The sequence below is a fragment of the Haliotis asinina genome, chromosome 16 (assembly GCF_037392515.1).
Source record: "Haliotis asinina isolate JCU_RB_2024 chromosome 16, JCU_Hal_asi_v2, whole genome shotgun sequence".
In the NCBI taxonomy this organism is placed as follows: Eukaryota; Metazoa; Mollusca; class Gastropoda; order Lepetellida; family Haliotidae; genus Haliotis; species Haliotis asinina.
This window is the reverse complement of record NC_090295.1, coordinates 13,006,966-13,028,887: the sequence shown is the minus strand read 5'-3', so window position 1 is coordinate 13,028,887 and position 21,922 is coordinate 13,006,966. Positions and strand designations below refer to the sequence as shown.

The following is a 21,922-nucleotide window of genomic DNA, read 5'->3' as shown; positions in this document are numbered from 1 at the left end:
CGGGTTGAGTGGACTGGAGTACAACACTGTGAAAGACCAGCACATACCTCTGTACTATCCGCGACATGAGGGGTCGGGAAGGTTTACTCTGTTGCTGTCTTGCGTCTCGCTCAGACAGAAGTTTGTCAATCTCTTCTTGTGACCGCAGCAAGAATATCCCCTTGCCTTGGTTCATCCCTGTCGGCTTGGAAATCCAGATTTCATTCTCTGGAAATTGAATTCGTCCTTTCAAAAAAACTCAGAATTATCTTCTGTACATTAAAACGAATTATAAATGACAAAAACATTTCTGACAGCCAGTGTTCCCATCCTCAGAACATGACTTCCTTGGGATAATTGGACAGAGATGGTCCAGGCCTCCATGCTACAAGTGTGAGTATGCACAATGGTTGCTCATGTGTTAAATGCCGCACTCAGCAATATTCCAGCCATACGGTGGTGGTCAGTAAATAATCAACTCTCGACCAGTGATCAACAGCATGATCATTGATCTATGCACTTGGGGTATGACAACATGTGTCAACGAGCAAGCCTGACCATCAAATCACGTTAGTCGTCTCTCACCACAAACATGGGTTGCTGACAATCAATTCTAACCTGGATCTTCACAGTTCATCTACAATGTATGACCAGGCTGACCAGTTGGTTATGAGCAAGCATAATCCAATGTGTGCAATTATATTGTACCCAATCTACATCATGTGGTATATTCAAACAGCTACACTATTACCTATATCAATGGATTGGGTGTTCACATGAGTGTTGTTCTCAACTCCCTGGGGAGTATACAACCAATCTGCATCATGTGGCATATTCTACACAGCTACACCATTACCAACATCAAGGGATAGGATGTTCACATGATTGACATTCTCATCTATACAACCAAAGCTGTTTTTGTGGCGCATGCAGGCCACATTTATATCTCATCTCATCTGGTACCCATTCACAGCTGTTTGAACAGAGCCATACTTTTAAACAAAGTCACTTGCCTAAGGAGACATAAATATACTCCATGAGCTTCAGCAATGGGTAGGACCCAGGCCAAGCATGGTCACCTGTCCAACTATCCTCCATGACCATCCTGCCTACTTGATCAGTTTTAGAAACCTGTGAACTGAACCACACACCACTGCATAGTCCAGGCCTGACAATACACTGATGTCATTTACTGAGTAACACAAGAATTGGTACTTTTCTCCCTTTCACAAATGATGCCTTGTTTTGGTTAATTGTAAAAGTAAAATTGTTTCCTCCCATTTCATTACATCAAGAATTCTTTTCTAAATATATCATCCCTTTTCAAAAATTTCAATCTTTAACAACACCCTCACCTTTATACACCTGTAGAAAGGTTTCTCGGTCATCACGGTTGTCTAGCCGATATGTCTCTGGCACAAACTCAGACATTTTCAGACGGGGTAATCTCCCCTTGGTTGACAGCGTGACCCTCTCATACTCCTGAAGGCTGTTGAGTAAGCCCATTTTGTTGGTCAGCATCTGGCAGTTGGCGATGTGGTTCACTAGCTGATCCCCTGAAACATCATCACACAGATCAAGTTGTGGAAACATTTCTGCTGCATCAGCAATATTTCAGTACCAATATCTGTAAATAATAAATTCATGGATTGTTTTAATCCCATTTAGATCAAGTTGTGGAAATGTTTCTGCTGCATCAGCAATATTTCAGCACCTATATCTGTAAATATCTCATTTACATCAAGTTGTGGAAACGTTTCTGCTGCATCAGCAATATTTCAGCACCTATATCTGTAAATGTCTCATTTACATCAAGTTGTGGAAATGTTTCTGCTGCATCAGCAATATTTCAGTACCAATATCTGTAAATAATAAATTCATGGATTGTTTTAATCCCATTTAGATCAAGTTGTGGAAATGTTTCTGCTACATCAGCAATATTTCAGCACCTATATGTGTAAATATCTCATTTACATCAAGTTGTGGAAACGTTTCTGCTGCATCAGCAATATTTCAGCACCTATATCTGTAAATATCTCATTTACATCAAGTTGTGGAAATGTTTCTGCTGCATCAGCAATGTTTCAGCACCAATATCAATGTCAAACTTAAGCCAAGAACTAACATATTAGATGCCTACACTTGGCTACATGGGGATTTAGTCGGACAGGCACTCAGGTGGAAAAAGACCATCAGCAGCAGGTGATTTATTGCCAGGGTGTTAGTCACAAAAAGGCAGTCACATGTATTAAATGACATTTTCATTCTTTAGAAAATCAAAAAGAAAGGCTGTTTTATACAGGTTGTAGTATGAAGTTGTTATATTTGTGGTATTAGGTGCTTCCTGGTATATTACATACTAGACAGACATACTACTCTACATACTCGACAGACATACTAGTCTACATACTAGACAGACATACTACTCTACATACTAGACAGACATACTACTCTACATACTACTCTACATACTAGACAGACATACTACTCTACATACTAGACAGACATACTACTCTACATACTAGACAGACATACTACTCTACATACTAGACAGACATACTAGTCTACATACTAGACAGACATACTACTCTACATACTACTCTACATACTACTCTACATACTACTCTACATACTAGACAGACATACTACTCTACATACTAGACAGACATACTACTCTACATACTAGACAGACATACTACTCTACATACTAGACAGACATACTAGTCTACATACTAGACAGACATACTACTCTACATACTACTCTACATACTACACAGACATACAAGTCTACATACTAGACAGACATACTACTCTACATACTACACAGACATACAAGTCTACATACTAGACAGACATACTACGCTACATACTAGACAGACATACTACTCTACATACTACACAGACATACTAGTCTACATACTAGACAGACATACTACTCTACATACTAGACAGACATACTACTCTACATACTAGACAGACAGACATACTAGTCTACATACTAGACAGACAGACATACTAGTCTACATACTACACAGACATACTAGTCTACATACTAGACAGACATACTACTCTACATACTAGACAGACATACTACTCTACATACTAGACAGACATACTACTCTACATACTAGACAGACATACTACTCTACATACTAGACAGACATACTACTCTACATACTACTCTACATACTACACAGACATACAAGTCTACATACTAGACAGACATACTACTCTACATACTAGACAGACATACTACTCTACATACTAGACAGACATACTACTCTACATACTACTCTACATACTACACAGACATACAAGTCTACATACTAGACAGACATACTACGCTACATACTAGACAGACATACTACTCTACATACTACTCTACATACTACACAGACATACAAGTCTACATACTAGACAGACATACTACTCTACATACTAGACAGACATACTACTCTACATACTACTCTACATACTACACAGACATACAAGTCTACATACTAGACAGACATACTACTCTACATACTAGACAGACATACTACTCTACATACTACTCTACATACTACTCTACATACTAGACAGACATACTACTCTACATACTAGACAGACATACTACTCTACATACTAGACAGACATACTACTCTACATACTAGACAGACATACTACTCTACATACTACACAGACATACAAGTCTACATACTAGACAGACATACTACTCTACATACTAGACAGACATACTACTCTACATACTACTCTACATACTAGACAGACATACTACTCTACATACTAGACAGACATACTAGTCTACATACTAGACAGACATACTACTCTACATACTAGACAGACATACTACTCTACATACTAGACAGACATACTACTCTACATACTAGACAGACATACTAGTCTACATACTAGACAGACATACTACTCTACATACTACTCTACATACTACACAGACATACAAGTCTACATACTAGACAGACATACTACTCTACATACTACACAGACATACAAGTCTACATACTAGACAGACATACTACGCTACATACTAGACAGACATACTACTCTACATACTACACAGACATACTAGTCTACATACTAGACAGACATACTACTCTACATACTAGACAGACATACTACTCTACATACTAGACAGGCATACTACTCTACATACTAGACAGACATACTACTCTACATACTACTCTACATACTACACAGACATACAAGTCTACATACTAGACAGACATACTACTCTACATACTAGACAGACATACTACTCTACATACTAGACAGACATACTACTCTACATACTACTCTACATACTAGACAGACATACAAGTCTACATACTAGACAGACATACTACTCTACATACTACTCTACATACTACACAGACATACAAGTCTACATACTAGACAGACATACTACTCTACATACTAGACAGACATACTACTCTACATACTACTCTACATACTACACAGACATACAAGTCTACATACTAGACAGACATACTAGTCTACATACTAGACAGACATACTACTCTACATACTACTCTACATACTACACAGACATACAAGTCTACATACTAGACAGACATACTACTCTACATACTAGACAGACATAGTACTCTACATACTACTCTACATACTAGACAGACATACTAGACAGACATACTACTCTACATACTAGACAGACATACTACTCTACATACTAGACAGACATACTACTCTACATACTACACAGACATACTACTCTACATACTAGACAGACATACTACTCTACATACTAGACAGACATACTACTCTACATACTAGACAGACATACTACTCTACATACTACACAGACATACTACTCTACATACTAGACAGACATACTACTCTACATACTAGACAGACATACTACTCTACATACTACACAGACATACAAGTCTACATACTAGACAGACATACTACTCTACATACTAGACAGACATACTACTCTACATACTAGACAGACATACTACTCTACATACTACTCTACATACTACTCTACATACTAGACAGACATACTAGTCTACATACTAGACAGACATACTACTCTACATACTAGACAGACATACTACTCTACATACTACTCTACATACTAGACAGACATACTACTCTACATACTAGACAGACATACTACTCTACATACTAGACAGACATACTACTCTACATACTACTCTACATACTACACAGACATACAAGTCTACATACTAGACAGACATACTAGTCTACATACTAGACAGACATACTACTCTACATACTAGACAGACATACTAGTCTACATACTGGACACACATACTAGTCTACATACTGGACAGACATACTAGTCTACATACTGGACAGACATACTAGTCTACATACTGGACAGACATACTAGTCTACATACTGGACAGACATACTAGTCTACATACTGGACACAAATACTAGTCTACATACTAGACAGACAGACATACTAGTCTACATACTAGACAGACAGACATACTAGTCTACATACTAGACAGACATACTAGTCTACATACTAGACAGACATACTAGTCTACATACTAGACAGACATACTAGTCTACATACTAGACAGACAGACATACTAGTCTACATACTAGACAGACATACTAGTCTACATACTAGACAGACATACTAGTCTACATACTAGACAGACATACTAGTCTACATACTAGACAGACATACTAGTCTACATACTGGACACACATACTAGTTTACATACTAGACAGACATGCTCCAGTCCCTCAGATAGATTTGCATTAGATGCCAAAAACAGTGCATGTTATTTCATCTTGGAAAGTCCATTCATCTATCCATCCATGTGTAGAATTAACAATTCAATCATGTCCATAAATGAATATTCTCAACTGACAATATTCTTTGGGTAGTAAACATAAAATACACCATAGTCAGTGGTCAAATTTCAATGACATCTTAAAACAGTCCTATTTCCTGAACTGCTGATATTTGAAACATGGACGACCATTTATTGAAAACTACCCATTCAGAGTTTCAGAGCCTCTGTGTATCCTTCACAAGTCATGACCCTATTAACAAATTGATGGCAATATGTTACACGATGACCAAATGTGACATTGAGACCTACAGTCAGATGATAAATGTCCTTGACCTTCATCTCATGTCCCTGTGCCATCCCCAGAAGGGACACAAAGGAGAAGACATGTTCTGAGAACTCTCTGCCATCTGTCAGTCAACCAGTGGCAAATCTGACACCTGATCACAATTCCATCATTAGACACCATTTATCTTTTCTCAGAACCTTGTAATTTTAGTCAAAAGTTTGTTCAAAACCAGAAACACTTACCCACTCAAAATTATTTTCAAAAACATGATTTCCATTTTTAAATTTGGAAATAATCTTCCATCTCTCTAATATTTACTTAGTGTGCTCTGATCAAATTTGACCAAGCATTATTCAAGATATATATTCATGTCTGTGTCTGGCCTTGAATTCAGCGTTTATTCATGCAGGCTTTTAACCAGGGATTTGCAGTACCATTCACACTTATGAGATCCCATGCCTCCTGTACGATTTCTGACACCGTTTCAAAATTCATAAAATCACACAAGTCTTAGTGTCAAAATGCTGCAATATGACTTCACACCATCTTAACATTATAAACATCCACTGTGTCAAATCTGTGTCCTGAGTAAAACAGGACTTGAAACAAATCCCATGATGCACCATGTAAAATATGAGGATCAGCGTAGTAAGAAAATATTTGACCTCTGCCATTGTAAATGAGCATGAATGTGACTAACTGGGAAAGACACATTAACTCGGTGAGCCTAGTGGCTGCATGAGTTGTATGATCCTCAGGGAGTTGAGATTGATAATACCATGTGCCGATTGAGATTGACATCCAATGATTGATGGAAAAACATCCTTAGAGTGATCTAGAGGTAGTTCAAATATGGTGCTACAGACATGTGGTATAAACTAAGACTATTGGGGCGATGGCTCTTCAAGTAAACAACTAAAACACTGGAAGAACACCCAATCCTTTAAAGGTCAACAAGCCAGTTATACAAGGTTGACCAAACTTAGCGTGATATATGAAGTCAGACGGACATGCTAATAACTGATGGTCATGATGTAAGTCTGTATGTCAGACTGAGTCTGAACAACTGATCTTGACATCACTGAGGCCTGGTCAACTGCTTTGCTGGACATGAATGATGATTGTAAATAAGGGTCAAGGGTGAGATGAATATTGACCAGTCAGCACTGAACACGAGTGAGTGAGTGAGTTTAGTTTTACACCGCACTCAGCAATATTCCAGCTATATGGTGGTGGTCTGTAAATAATCAAGTCTGGACCACGCAATTGGGAACTGATGACATGTGTTGCCTTTTTTCAGAAGATGACCCACATTCACTCCAACAACTCCACAACAACGTTGTGCTGCTAAAAATGATCAGCGTAAATTATTGACAGAGATTATACTTTCAATGCACATGGGACAACTGCATTATCTAGACAGGGTTATCACACAGAGCTTCCAGATATAAAACAGCTGGTTCAAGCCAATAAATTCCCCGTGAAACAAGCTGGGATTCTCAAACTGTCTACAGCAGCGTACAGACTCAACTGTGATTAAGGTTCGTATGACATGACAACAATGTCTCCTTTGACTGTTGTGTACCGGTATTTGGGAGGAGTACGACGTCTCAATATAAAAACAGGATGCCATGGATCAGTTGTCTGCTGTACAGAGAGCATCTTATCTACCCACTCCATGCCTACAGATCTAAGCTCTCCATGCCTGACCACATTTGATCTAAGCAGACATTTTACCTACTCAATGCCTCAACATCTATGCCTTCATGCCAATCGACTCCATGCCTACATATCTATGTACCCAATGCCTGACACATTCCAGCACAACTGCCTGACCCATGCCTACACATTTATCACACCCATGCCTACAAATCCCCCCCCACTCTTAGCAAAAAAACCTTTCTAGACAATGTTACAAGCCCCCCTTCCTTAGCAAAAAAAACTATCTAAACCATGCCTACAAGTCCCGCACCCTAAGCAAACAAATGTTTCTAAACCATGCCTACAAGTCCCCCACCCTAAGCAAAACAAATGTTTCTAAAATATGCCTACAAGTCCCCAACTCTAAGCAAACAAACCTTACTAGACAAATTCACAATGTCTACAAGTCCCCCTTCCTGAGCAAACAAACCTATCTAAATCATGCCTACAAGTCCCCCACCCTAAGCAAACAAATGTTTCTAAACCATGCCTACAAGTCCCCCACCCTAAGCAAACAAACCTATCTAAACCTACAAATCCCACCACCATCACCACCCACTACCACCCACCCTACACTGACAGGTCTATCCAATCCACACTGACAGGCCTTCCCACCTCACACTGACAAGCCAACCCACCTCACATTAATAGGCCTACCCACTCCACACTGACCAATCTACCCATCCCATATAAACAGGCCTACCCACCCCTCATCCCATCCCACTCTTATACCCACGCCTCACTGACAGGCCTACCCACCTCACACTGACCTACCCCACATGGACACATTTATCAAGCCTCCACCTGCACAACCATCTAACCCACCCTTATACCCACCCCACACTGACAGGCTGACCCAACCCACAGAGATACATTTATAAAGCCTCCATCTGCACAACCATCCATCGCACCCTTATACCCATCCTACACTGACAGGCTGACCCAACCCACACACATACATTTATCAAGCCTCCATCTGCACAACCATCCATCCCACCCATATACCCACCCCACACTGACTGGCTGACCCACCCCATACAGATACATTTATAAAGCCTCCACCTGCAAAACTATCTCCTCCATTTGGACACATCTACCCAGCGCATGCTGTGTTTACTCAGCATGTAGCACAGCCAGCCAGGTGTTCCCAGTATTCTCGGCATGCAGCCAGGATCTGACGTACATCGGGCTTTCACCTGTCTCACACAGTACACCTGTTCTCCATATAAGCACACTGCCCATATATGTCTTCAACTGGCTTCATTTAGGACCTGCATATTATAACACAACACATCATGATTACTCATATATTTAATGCATAATACATGTTTCAGTGGAGTAGACTAGTAATGCAAGCATTGCACTAATATATTATGGCTGTGTTTGTTACACCATTAATACCCCAGACCATTATAGCGACTTGTCCCAGCTGACCAGTACCATTTCGGTGATGTGTCACAACCAGCCAGAAGAGTATCAAGTCCTCACCTAAGTACCGTATCAGTGAGTGAGTGAGTTTAGTTTTACGCCGCACTCAGCAATATTACAGCTATATGGCGGCGGTCTGTAAATAATCGAGTCTGGACCAGACAATCCAGTGATCAACAACATGAGCATCGATCTGCGCAATTGGGAACCGATGACATGCGTCAACCAAGTCAGGGAGCCTGACCACCCGATCCCGTTAGTCGCCTCTTACGACAAGCTGAGTCGCCTTTTATGGCAAGCATGGGTTGCTGAAGGCCTATTCTACCCCGGGACCTTCACGGGTCAAGTACTGTATCAGTGAACTGCCTCTTGCAGGACAGACTTGAAGTAAACGTTGTACAGCAGTAGAATATGGACATCCACAGTGACGCTGTTTATGTGCCTTTACCACCTTTGTTGAAGTTAACAGGCAAATATAGCATCACCAATGGCCTGAATATGGGATCTAGTAACCAGCAGGTCCTGACAATTACGGGGGACAACTCTGTGATACTATGTTACAAATTATTCAAATTCTTAATTTTCAATATTTGAATATTTGAATCAGATGTGAAAAACTGGCCCATACACAAGAAACTGTTATCCCTGGACTTGAGTCTAAACTCCAAAGTGCATTTGAAGCAATGAGATGATTTAGTCTTTTTAAATGTGCACCAAATATTTACATTTTCAAAATAAATAATTGATATTCAATGTGTTGAATTGTCAGAAAAATATGAACAAGGAATAATGGTCCCCCTTAAAAAGGAAAGACAGATATAGTTTCATTTGAAAAGATAAAATGTCAAACCTTGGTTTGAACATTCAGCATGCAAGCAGCAAGACAAGCATGAAGAGCCTACGGATTGTTAAATAAGCTTTGAAAGGGGTCAGATCTGGGCGTGGTTGATAGTGGGTTACGGTTTGGGAGAAATGGGGTAGAGGCAACCACGACAGGAATGTGATTGTATGACGAGGGAATATAAGGCTGTATTATGAAATCTGACCCCCCGAGCTACACAATGTAATGTCTCTCTATGCAGCATGGCCACAAAGTAAACACCATGTCGACATCCAACCCCTGGCTATTCAAGACGGTTTCTTTGCTGGTTACAGCCAGGATCAGCTCCACAGGGAAGGCTTTACTGGCATTGGATTTCACAACTTCACAAACCACAAACTCACTGTCAGCAAAATCACCTAGGAAAGGGGTTTTCTGGGGATTGAATATCGGGAGTTAATCTGGTCTTCCAGTTTCAAGGATGTCAAAATTTCATTTCAAGATGACAAGGAAAATGTTTCTCTGGGGATAAATAATTCCACATTAAGTAAACATATTACACAAGGTGGATATTTTTCATAAATATAACCATATCTACATTTCCAAATGTTATATGATCAAAAACCAACATAAACAGATGCAGTTCAATGCTGTCATGCACAATCACGTAAAATATTAAAAATCAGTTCAAGTTATACAATGGCACTACATCCAGATTACACAGAAATCGAGGAGACATTTGGCACACTGCATTTTGAACTTCATCCATAAAAATGACGGCTGCTTCAAGGCAGTGGCCAGGATCTATAACCTTCAACAGACTAATTCGGATCAAGGCATGCTACAAAGGGACACAACTCTGGATAACACCACTCCTCACTTTACAGAGTGAGTGAGTGAGTCTGAGACGGTCTTGAACGGTGTTATGATTATCAGGCTGTGCCAACAGTACATGGAAGGAAAGCTAGAAACCACTTTATACATAGATCTAGTCCTAAAAAATCTGCCATCTAAGGCACATAGTCAATGACAAATCTCTCCTGAATAACAACATCACTCTGTAGCCACATAAAAGTACACATCAGCCATTATGTTCATACTCCTACTGTTATGGGAGATGAAAATGTGAATTATTAATTTTTGGGACATTATAAACACATGTGGGTCATTGGCAATGATTTATCACAGAACGAAAGCAGGGGATATTTGCTACCTGGATAGACACTAAATCATCCCTCTGCTGTGCTATTGTGTAGTAAAGTTGGGTGAAAGTTGCATGATTTACGGTGCATGAAATGTTCATGAAAATGCATGTCGCTGTATTGGACTTGATGCAGAACATGCGACCTGCTTTCTGTAAAGGTTATGCCAATTAATGTGTCATTGCATGTGCACTTGGATGGAAAACAGTGATGGCTAAAAAAAAGACCGGGAAATAGAAGAAAAGTTTCTTCCACAATGAGAGCGACATGCTTGAGATGAATACTGCCAGAAATGTTGGGCTCAGCCAAGTCGAGAAAGGCCAGCTGAATTTGGTTTTAAATTTGTGGCTGTTGACAGACTGACCAAAAAAAATTTCAGAACCCCCCATGTTGTGGAGAATTCTAGGAGATTACATCACTACAGAGTGGGGTAGACACCTGAATATTCTGGTGGGATGTCCAAACGTCAACAATCGGCAGAAATTGTGATGTAATGCTTTAACATCCCATATTTTGTTGACACACACTACATGGTAAGTAAGAAGTACTTAAAGGTCTAGTCTCCCACTACATGGTAAGTAAGAAGTACGTAAAGGTCTAGTCTCTCACTACATGGTAAGTAAGAAGTACGTAAAGGTCTAGTCTCTCACTACATGGTAAGTAAGAAGTACTTAAAGGTCTAGTCTCTCACTACATGGTAAGTAAGAAGTACGTAAAGGACTAGTCTCTCACTACACGGTAAGTAAGAAGTACGTAAAGGTCTAGTCTCTCACTACATGGTAAGTAAGAAGTACTTAAAGGACTAGTCTCTCACTACATGGTAAGTAAGAAGTACGTAAAGGTCTAGTCTCTCAATACATGGTAAGTAAGAAGTACTTAAATGTCTAGTCTCTCACTACATGGTAAGTAAGAAGAACGTAAAGGTCTTGTCTCTCTCTACATGGTAAGTAAGAAGTACATAAAGGTCTAGTCTCTCACTACATGGTAAGTAAGAAGTACTTAAAGGTCTAGTCTCTCACTACATGGTAAGTAAGAAGAACGTAAAGGTCTTGTCTCTCTCTACATGGTAAGTAAGAAGTACTTAAAGGTCTAGTCTCTCACTACATGGTAAGTAAGAAGAACGTAAAGGTCTTGTCTCTCTCTTCAGAATGGTGTGTCATCACAGCCAAACAATGTGAATTGTTCTTCATACCATCAACCACTGTTTTTCCTTTGTCCAAGCCTGAGTTTATCACAGATGCAATATCTTCATTCTTATACTTGCAACAAGACGTTTATCCTGATTGTAGATCTTGCCAAAATACACCGTCTTCCCTCATACTCTGACTAGCATACCATCTCTAAGCACAAGACCCTCAAACATTCTACGATAATTCACATTGTCAAAAACCATCCACATGATTACCCAAGGTTATCACTTTTACTTCAACTGCTGGTGTATGTTGTCAACACAGAAAATACGCTCATGGTCTGGCATACAAAGATGGACTGGATTTGTTAACTAAACACACCCTGTTGACATATTTGTATTGAGTCATATGTAAATGGTGGCTGGTGATACCTCCCTGCTCTCAGATGTAATCTGATGTAAATCCACATATTTTTGGGATGGTGCATGTACAGATGTAGCAACATCTATGTCAGCTGTAATCAAGTCTCTTGTTTATCGTCTGAGTCTATTTAAACATCAGATTTATCAATGAACATGACATGACCTGTCATACCTGAATTTATGAATATTGGTTTATTTGTTTCTCTTTCAAATGAAAACAGTTTGGTTGCTTTGAATTCAAGACCACATGGCTTCTTTCATCAGACTGATGGTAATATTACCTAACAAGTTTAGGATTCTTTCATAACACTTTAACTAATCTAGGATGACACATCCCTCTGTGATAGGAGACACTTGGGTTACTTATGGTTTGTTCAATATTTTAAAGGACCACAACCAATCGTGGTCCTAATTCAGGAAAATCACAACTTACATCAATCATGTCACACAGTATTATATGGAAAGACAGAGGAAACTAGCTACTATTGCTTTCTATTTCAGTGTCTTCACAATAAAAGTTTATTTTCACCAGTTTGGCACTCATAGATCATTTATACTGAACGACTTGACAGCCAATATTTTGACCAGTTTGTCATTTACATATTGATCATACTGGTCAACTGAACAGCCAATATTTTGACCAGTTGGTCTTTTATATATTGATTTCACTGAACAAGTAAGCAGCAACCTTGTGGGTCTAACTGTCCAAACACATTACCTTCTCTGAAAGCAGAGTAGTTGATTCTACTCTTGCATTCCACCCACTTGAGTCGGAAGCGCTCATCATACTTGTCAGCTGTCCTCTTCCATCCCAGCGCCAACAGAGGAGCCTCCACTCTGAAACAAAGGCACCGAATGTTGACAATTTCTGCTGGTTTGTATGAGGCTCCTCTAAACGGACAGAACATGAAGGACCCAACACCACTTTATCTGAGGAGGATGGAATTTCACGTGTACCTCCCTACCCTCAGACTCAAGCCCCTTCCAGATTTATTTTTCCCCAGGCAAACTAGTGGTTCCTAGAAAAGAATATTACTCTGTGATGGCAGTCTGGTTGCATTTAATGCTTCAGATTTCCTAAAGTAATTGCCTGCAGTATCCCATCACACCAATGTTTCTTCTCTCCATACTTTAAGTGTAAATGAGACCTACTATCTGTTTCATATGCCATATCTGCTTTGTTTTCACTGAATTTCTTGATCAGGTCAACTTAATCCAATGATCCACATTGCCAACATGCTGTGACACCCAACGAACAAGTATGTGTATGCTGAAATCATACAGTTTTAGAGTTTTCATAGAGTTTTCATGTGTTCATCACTTTAAATGTGGTGGGGTGGCTTTGTGGTCAAAATGTTATCTCGTCACACACAGAAGGCACAGGTTTGATTCCTAACATCTCCATTTTTCCAGCTCTTGGAACAAGCTTGACCAACGGGAACCAAACTAATGTGGACAGTCAGGGATAGATATTATTGTTTTCAAATTAAAATGCTAAACCAGAACAGTAATCAGTTCATCACACTAGATGTTAAGCAGTTGTGATTCCCCTTCATTTTCACAGAGAATCGAAATAACCTTTTCATTTTTGAGTGAGCAGTTGTTTGTGGTGAAATATACATTTAGAACATTCATGTGTTCATCATTTCCCATGTGTTCCTCATGGAGAAACATATCTCAAAACACTACTTTTCATCCTGACACCATCACCTAAATCTTGGCATCACTGACAATCAGCAAACAAGGGACATCAGGAACTAGGGTAACATTACAGACGACACAGCAATTAATGAGAGGAAAATTGATAAAACGAGGAAAAGACGCACAAGAATCTGGAGGATGAAACACCCCTGACTATCCCGCATCACTTCCTTCTAGCAGGAGGCCATAACTTCCTGGACAAGTGGAGGTTGGGTTCTGAGTAATTGCCTCATCAGATGACAAAGACGTGTACAGTTTTTTTTTTTTTTCCAAATTACATGTCATTCCTGCTCAGTCAAGTCCCAGCTTTGTGTGCTGGGGATATAAATGTGCAGTTGCGGAAGGCTTCGTAGAGCCACGCTGAAGTCTTTATTGTGACAGTACATGTGTTGGACAAGGGACGCAGACATGGGCGGCAATTTCCTGGTGCAGTGTTTCAGAGTTTGTGTGTTGTACGTTGTGTACTGACATGAAGAGAGGAATATGTCTACTGGCTATGATGACAACATTGGGGGCAGATACATTCAGGACAGACTGACACATCTTGCGACAGGACACTGACACATACACACCAACACATGCTCACCCATATGGGCACAGACAGACAGACACAGACTGACATATCTGCCTTCAGGACACCAACAAGTCTTTGAAGGGCATTTAGAAGTGAAATACATAAGAATGAAGATTTTTATGGATATCAACTTCTAAGAAGTTGATATCCATAAAAATCTTAATTCTTAGGACACCAGGACTTGCTCACCATATGGACAGACACAGAGAAAGAAAGAGGGGGAGAGAGAGACAGTGTTCAAACAGATGGACACACTAACATCTGAACAGACAGACAGACAGGTCATTACAACTAACAGCCATACAGACAAACAGTGGTGACACAGACAGACAAACACACAGTTATATAAATAACATTGACAGAACAGACAGGCACACTGACAACAACATTCTCTTCCATCGTCATGGCTACCACCCTCATTAAACTGTTATCAAACCCAACACATGCTGTCCAAAACCTTTATCTTAATCCACCCTACTCCCTATGCACAACAGAAATAGTGTCAGAGACACAGCTATCATGAGAAGACAAAGCTGTCAGGTCATTATGTCACACTCCCGACTGTGTAATCCACTGGCTGCAGTACATGGAGGGGACCACAGGGGATTTGAAGCATTCAAAATTAATTTCAAACAAATACAAATATTAGTCCAGGTAGTATGTCCTCTGCAACACCTGATTCAACTCGTTCACTCTAATGTCTAAATAAGGTATTTGTAGCGAACTGCCCTCCAGTTGAGGGATTAGGACGGAGGAGGGGTAGGGACTGGAGGGGAGGGCAAGCGTGTCATCTCCCCCGCACCCCTTCATCAACCGACCAATGAGAAAATATGCCGCTGACCTATGCCGACCTACATCAAACAAGGTCGGGGTCAACCGAGAACTCACAGTGATGAGGCTCACACTTCATTTGTGGTGTATGTTTACAAAGTAGGAGTATACGCCACCTAACAACTTTTTTAAAGTTGGCGTCGCAAAGGTAGCCAATTCACCTCACGTCTCAACATGGTTGGGCCGAAAAGAGGCTGTGTCATCATGTGATTGGCAACACTGGGGGAATGCGACAGAGGACAAAACTCTTTCATTTCAAAGTAGCCTTTTGAAATAATCTTAACGCCCATCTTTACTTATCTGCATATTCTGTCGGTGACAGTCGCAAAGGTCGGGGGTCGCCAGGCATAATTGTCCGTGCCACATGAAGAGAAGTAGGATGGAGTAACACCTCCTTACAAACTACATCGAGAATTTCACAAATAAGTCCTTGAATATTTACACAAGAGATGAATATTTCAGGGTTATTGTGCTCCCAGCGAAAGGGCTTCTAAACGTATTGAATTATATATTTACTGGGTCTGCTGTCTGTGGTTTACCCTCACTCTTAGTGCTTGCTTAGGATGTACTGAAATAATATCTTTGAGACTAGCAGGCTGTCACATTCGAGCCTTAAAAGAGTCTCTCCCCACCCAAATAGAGCTGTTCGTAGATCTTAGAAAACTCAAAGTTCAGAATTAAACTTAGGATGGCTCATCCTCTCATCAACTTGCACTAAATTTCTGTCCAATTTGAAATATCAGAAAAACCCCTTCCTGTTCTGTAAGTTTTAAGTTAAGATCCAGTAAGATAAGGTCTCTGTCATATCAGGTCTTCATGTGATATACTATGTCATATATCAATATGCTTCTTGACATCTTTAAAATCGCCCCGTAACCTTTTCAAGCCCCACTGGCATAAATTTGTCACTAAACATTGATAAATAATGCTTTGCATGTAAACATATGGTTCCTGACCTCACACACAACAAGTTTACATGAACCAGCAAGAAAATGGGAAAATGGATTTGTTAATAAATTGAGAAGCTAATTAAAAATAATTGATCTTGGCAGTCACATTGAATTGGTGGACATGTCAAATGTTGAATTATAAAGAATGCTAAACAACACACTGATGTTCCTTTGCAAATGCACCAACAAATATCATTAATTCTTTCAAATGACACATTTTCTGTTAGACAAAGACATGCTTGGAAGCAAGCCATGTAGGACACCTAACTTGTCATAAGACATCAACGCTCTGACGTTCCTGCCATTCATTCACTGTTTCCACTAATGAGACATTTCTATTTTTGATCTATGCTGCATATTATATTACTGTAAATTTGCCCGAGGCCCAGCAAATCTTTCATAAAATCCCTGTTGCTTCAACGAGGAATAGTCCTGCCCAAAAGGTACCACAGTCCCATTGACATTTACCATATTCAGATTGTGCTGTGCCCTGTTCAAATTGACAAGGAACGTATCTATCATGTTTCTATACCAGGAATAAGTCACTGGGGATGCTCTAAAGAGCATTTCTGATGCCTCCTGCCATGGACACACCAAAACATTCACTGAAATCTTGACAAGAAATGTACAATTGAATGTTACTGAATGTTACAGTGCAGTATTCTACACAATTCCATGATTTCAATCCAATTTCATGCCTTCCACAAACCATCCTGTCCCATAAACACAAGCAATTCACAAACCATCCCTTAATCACAAACCCTAGCTATTACTATCCACATTAGTCCCTATCACATTTTCTAACACTAACCTCCATTTATTTTCCAACCATCAATCTTTCTTTAATGTCCTCTATCACTCAAACAAAAATATTCTTCTTTACTACACTCCAAACAGAGACATTCCCCACCCCCTACAATACAGTTTGAGGGGTGACAGGTTACTGCAGACACACTAGGAAGCCTAACCTCACTTGGACATCACAAATGCAATAAAATCAACAGTGCTACATTCATGGGGCATTATGTTGATGTATAAAGTGCTCCTCTCTCTACATAAATCATCCCAAGTCAGTCAACTGTAAATAATGTACATCAGCCTAGTGAAGCTGAATCCAAGTTAAGCGTGTCCCAGCTTGAAAACAGTATCCTTGACAGACCGGTTCTACTAACTAGGAGGAAAACTTCTGTCAATGTATCTTTCAATGGGGATCCATTAGTATTCCTATAAAGGTCACATATAACTTCCTCAAAACCCCTCCCTCCACTTTCTTCTAACCACCTCCCACCTTCATCTCCTGCCCCAGACCTCCTATCCCCATCCTCTCTCCCAACCACCTCCCACCATCATCTCCAGCCCCAGACCTCCTACCCCCATCCTCTCTCCCAACCACCTCCCACCATCATCTCCAGCCCCAGACCTCCTACCCCCATCCTCTCTCCCAACCACCTCCCACCATCATCTCCACCCCCAGACTTCCTACCCCTATCCTGTCCCCCAACCACCACCTACCTTCATCTCCAGCCTCAGACCCACTTCCCTATTCCCCAGACCTCTGACCCCTCTACTCTCCCCTAACCACCTCCCACCTTCATCTCCATCCTCAGACCCACTTCCCTATTCCCCAGACCTCTGACCCCTCTACTCTCCCCCAACCACCACCTACCTTCATCTCCAGCCTCAGACCCACTTCCCTATTCCCCAGACCTCTGACCCCTCTACTCTCCCCTAACCACCTCCCACCTTCATCTCCAGCCTCAGACCCACTTCCCTATTCCCCAGACCTCTGACCCCTCTACTCTCCCCCAACCACCACCTACCTTCATCTCCAGCCTCAGACCCACTTCCCTATTCCCCAGACCTCTGACCCCTCTACTCTCCCCTAACAAACCTCCCACCTTCATCTCCAGCCTCAGACCCACTTCCCTATTCCCCAGACCTCTGACCCCTCTACTCTCCCCTAACCACCTCCCACCTTCATCTCCAGCCTCAGACCCACTTCCCTATTCCCCAGACCTCTGACCCCTCTACTCTCCCCTAACCACCTCCCACCTTCATCTCCAGCCTCAGACCCACTTCCCTATTCCCCAGACCTCTGACCCCTCTACTCTCCCCTAACCACCTCCCACCTTCATCTCCAGCCTCAGACCCACTTCCCTATTCCCCAGACCTCTGACCCCTCTACTCTCCCCTAACCACCTCCCACCTTCATCTCCAGCCTCAGACCCACTTCCCTATTCCCCAGACCTCTGACCCCTCTACTCTCCCCCAACCACCACCTACCTTCATCTCCAGCCTCAGACCCACTTCCCTATTCCCCAGACCTCTGACCCCTCTACTCTCCCCTAACAAACCTCCCACCTTCATCTCTAGCCTCAGACCCACTTCCCTATTCCCCAGACCTCTGACCCCTCTACTCTCCCCTAACCACCTCCCACCTTCATCTCCAGCCTCAGACCCACTTCCCTATTCCCCAGACCTCTGACCCCTCTACTCTCCCCTAACCACCTCCCACCTTCATCTCCAGCCTCAGACCCACTTCCCTATTCCCCAGACCTCTGACCCCTCTACTCTCCCCTAACCACCTCCCACCTTCATCTCCAGCCTCAGACCCACTTCCCTATTCCCCAGACCTCTGACCCCTCTACTCTCCCCTAACAAACCTCCCACCTTCATCTCCAGCCTCAGACCCACTTCCCTATTCCCCAGACCTCTGACCCCTCTACTCTCCCCTAACCACCTCCCACCTTCATCTCCAGCCTCAGACCCACTTCCCTATTCCCCAGACCTCTGACCCCTCTACTCTCCCCTAACCACCTCCCACCTTCATCTCCAGCCTCAGACCCACTTCCCTATTCCCCAGACCTCTGACCCCTCTACTCTCCCCTAACCACCTCCCACCTTCATCTCCAGCCTCAGACCCACTTCCCTATTCCCCAGACCTCTGACCCCTCTACTCTCCCCTAACCACCTCCCACCTTCATCTCCAGCCTCAGACCCACTTCCCTATTCCCCAGACCTCTGACCCCTCTACTCTCCCCTAACCACCTCCCACCTTCATCTCCAGCCTCAGACCCACTTCCCTATTCCCCAGACCTCTGACCCCTCTACTCTCCCCTAACCACCTCCCACCTTCATCTCCAGCCTCAGACCCACTTCCCTATTCCCCAGACCTCTGACCCCAATACTCTCCCCTAACCACCTCCCACCTTCATCTCCAGCCTCAGACCCACTTCCCTATTCCCCAGACCTCTGACCCCTCTACTCTCCCCTAACCACCTCCCACCTTCATCTCCAGCCTCAGACCCACTTCCCTATTCCCCAGACCTCTGACCCCAATACTCTCCCCTAACCACCTCCCACCTTCATCTCCAGCCTCAGACCCACTTCCCTATTCCCCAGACCTCTGACCCCTCTACTCTCCCCTAACCACCTCCCACCTTCATCTCCAGCCTCAGACCCACTTCCCTATTCCCCAGACCTCTGACCTCTCTACTCTCCCCTAACCACCTCCCACCTTCATCTCCAGCCTCAGACCCACTTCCCTATTCCCCAGACCTCTGACCCCTCTACTCTCCCCTAACCACCTCCCACCTTCATCTCCAGCCTCAGACCCACTTCCCTATTCCCCAGACCTCTGACCCCTCTACTCTCCCCTAACCACCTCCCACCTTCATCTCCAGCCTCAGACCCACTTCCCTATTCCCCAGACCTCTGACCCCTCTACTCTCCCCTAACAAACCTCCCACCTTCATCTCCAGCCTCAGACCCACTTCCCTATTCCCCAGACCTCTGACCCCTCTACTCTCCCCTAACCACCTCCCACCTTCATCTCCAGCCTCAGACCCACTTCCCTATTCCCCAGACCTCTGACCCCTCTACTCTCCCCTAACCACCTCCCACCTTCATCTCCAGCCTCAGACCCACTTCCCTATTCCCCAGACCTCTGACCCCTCTACTCTCCCCTAACCACCTCCCACCTTCATCTCCAGCCTCAGACCCACTTCCCTATTCCCCAGACCTCTGACCCCTCTACTCTCCCCTAACCACCTCCCACCTTCATCTCCAGCCTCAGACCCACTTCCCTATTCCCCAGACCTCTGACCCCTCTACTCTCCCCTAACCACCTCCCACCTTCATCTCCAGCCTCAGACCCACTTCCCTATTCCCCAGACCTCTGACCCCAATACTCTCCCCTAACCACCTCCCACCTTCATCTCCAGCCTCAGACCCACTTCCCTATTCCCCAGACCTCTGACCCCTCTACTCTCCCCTAACCACCTCCCACCTTCATCTCCAGCCTCAGACCCACTTCCCTATTCCCCAGACCTCTGACCCCAATACTCTCCCCTAACCACCTCCCACCTTCATCTCCAGCCTCAGACCCACTTCCCTATTCCCCAGACCTCTGACCCCTCTACTCTCCCCTAACCACCTCCCACCTTCATCTCCAGCCTCAGACCCACTTCCCTATTCCCCAGACCTCTGACCCCTCTACTCTCCCCTAACCACCTCCCACCTTCATCTCCAGCCTCAGACCCACTTCCCTATTCCCCAGACCTCTGACCCCTCTACTCTCCCCTAACAAACCTCCCACCTTCATCTCCAGCCTCAGACCCACTTCCCTATTCCCCAGACCTCTGACCCCTCTACTCTCCCCTAACCACCTCCCACCTTCATCTCCAGCCTGGCCACACTCGTGCCTGTCATTCACCAGTATAATGGAATAAATGGAGGCATCATCATCATGTACATACAAGGCCACTCCATTTCCACCACCGATGTAGAAACTGGGAGTCATGTTGTTGGCCAGACTGCACGTTGGGAGCTTCGTGGGTTTGCCACCAGGGGTTTTCTTTCCTCCTCCTCTGTGTGGGGGTCCGGTCCCATCACTGTTGTTGCCACGCCCTTCCCCCTTACTGGGGTCAGAATTGCCTGGAAAAGAATATAAAAATGAAGCTCTGTTAGTCTTACTTAGGGTCCTTAGGAATCATCTCGCAGTCATGTCACTTTGCAACCCTAAAACGTTAAGTACATTGTTTGTACATGTTACATAGCAACAATAGTTGTGTCATAATC

At 42.8% G+C, this 21,922-nt stretch overlaps 1 protein-coding gene across 1 annotated transcript in view; it reads right to left on the bottom strand.

Annotated features, from left to right (window-relative positions):
• Window positions 1-21,922, bottom strand: part of LOC137268244 (uncharacterized) — a 98,760-nt gene that overhangs the window by 7,175 nt on the left and 69,663 nt on the right. The window contains exons 7-10 of the mRNA XM_067802781.1: window positions 21,601-21,778; window positions 13,506-13,624; window positions 1,335-1,535; window positions 48-207 (exon numbers count right to left, since the gene is read on the bottom strand). Of these exons, the coding sequence (XP_067658882.1) occupies window positions 48-207; window positions 1,335-1,535; window positions 13,506-13,624; window positions 21,601-21,778 (658 nt within the window). The remainder of the gene's footprint in view (window positions 1-47; window positions 208-1,334; window positions 1,536-13,505; window positions 13,625-21,600; window positions 21,779-21,922) is intronic.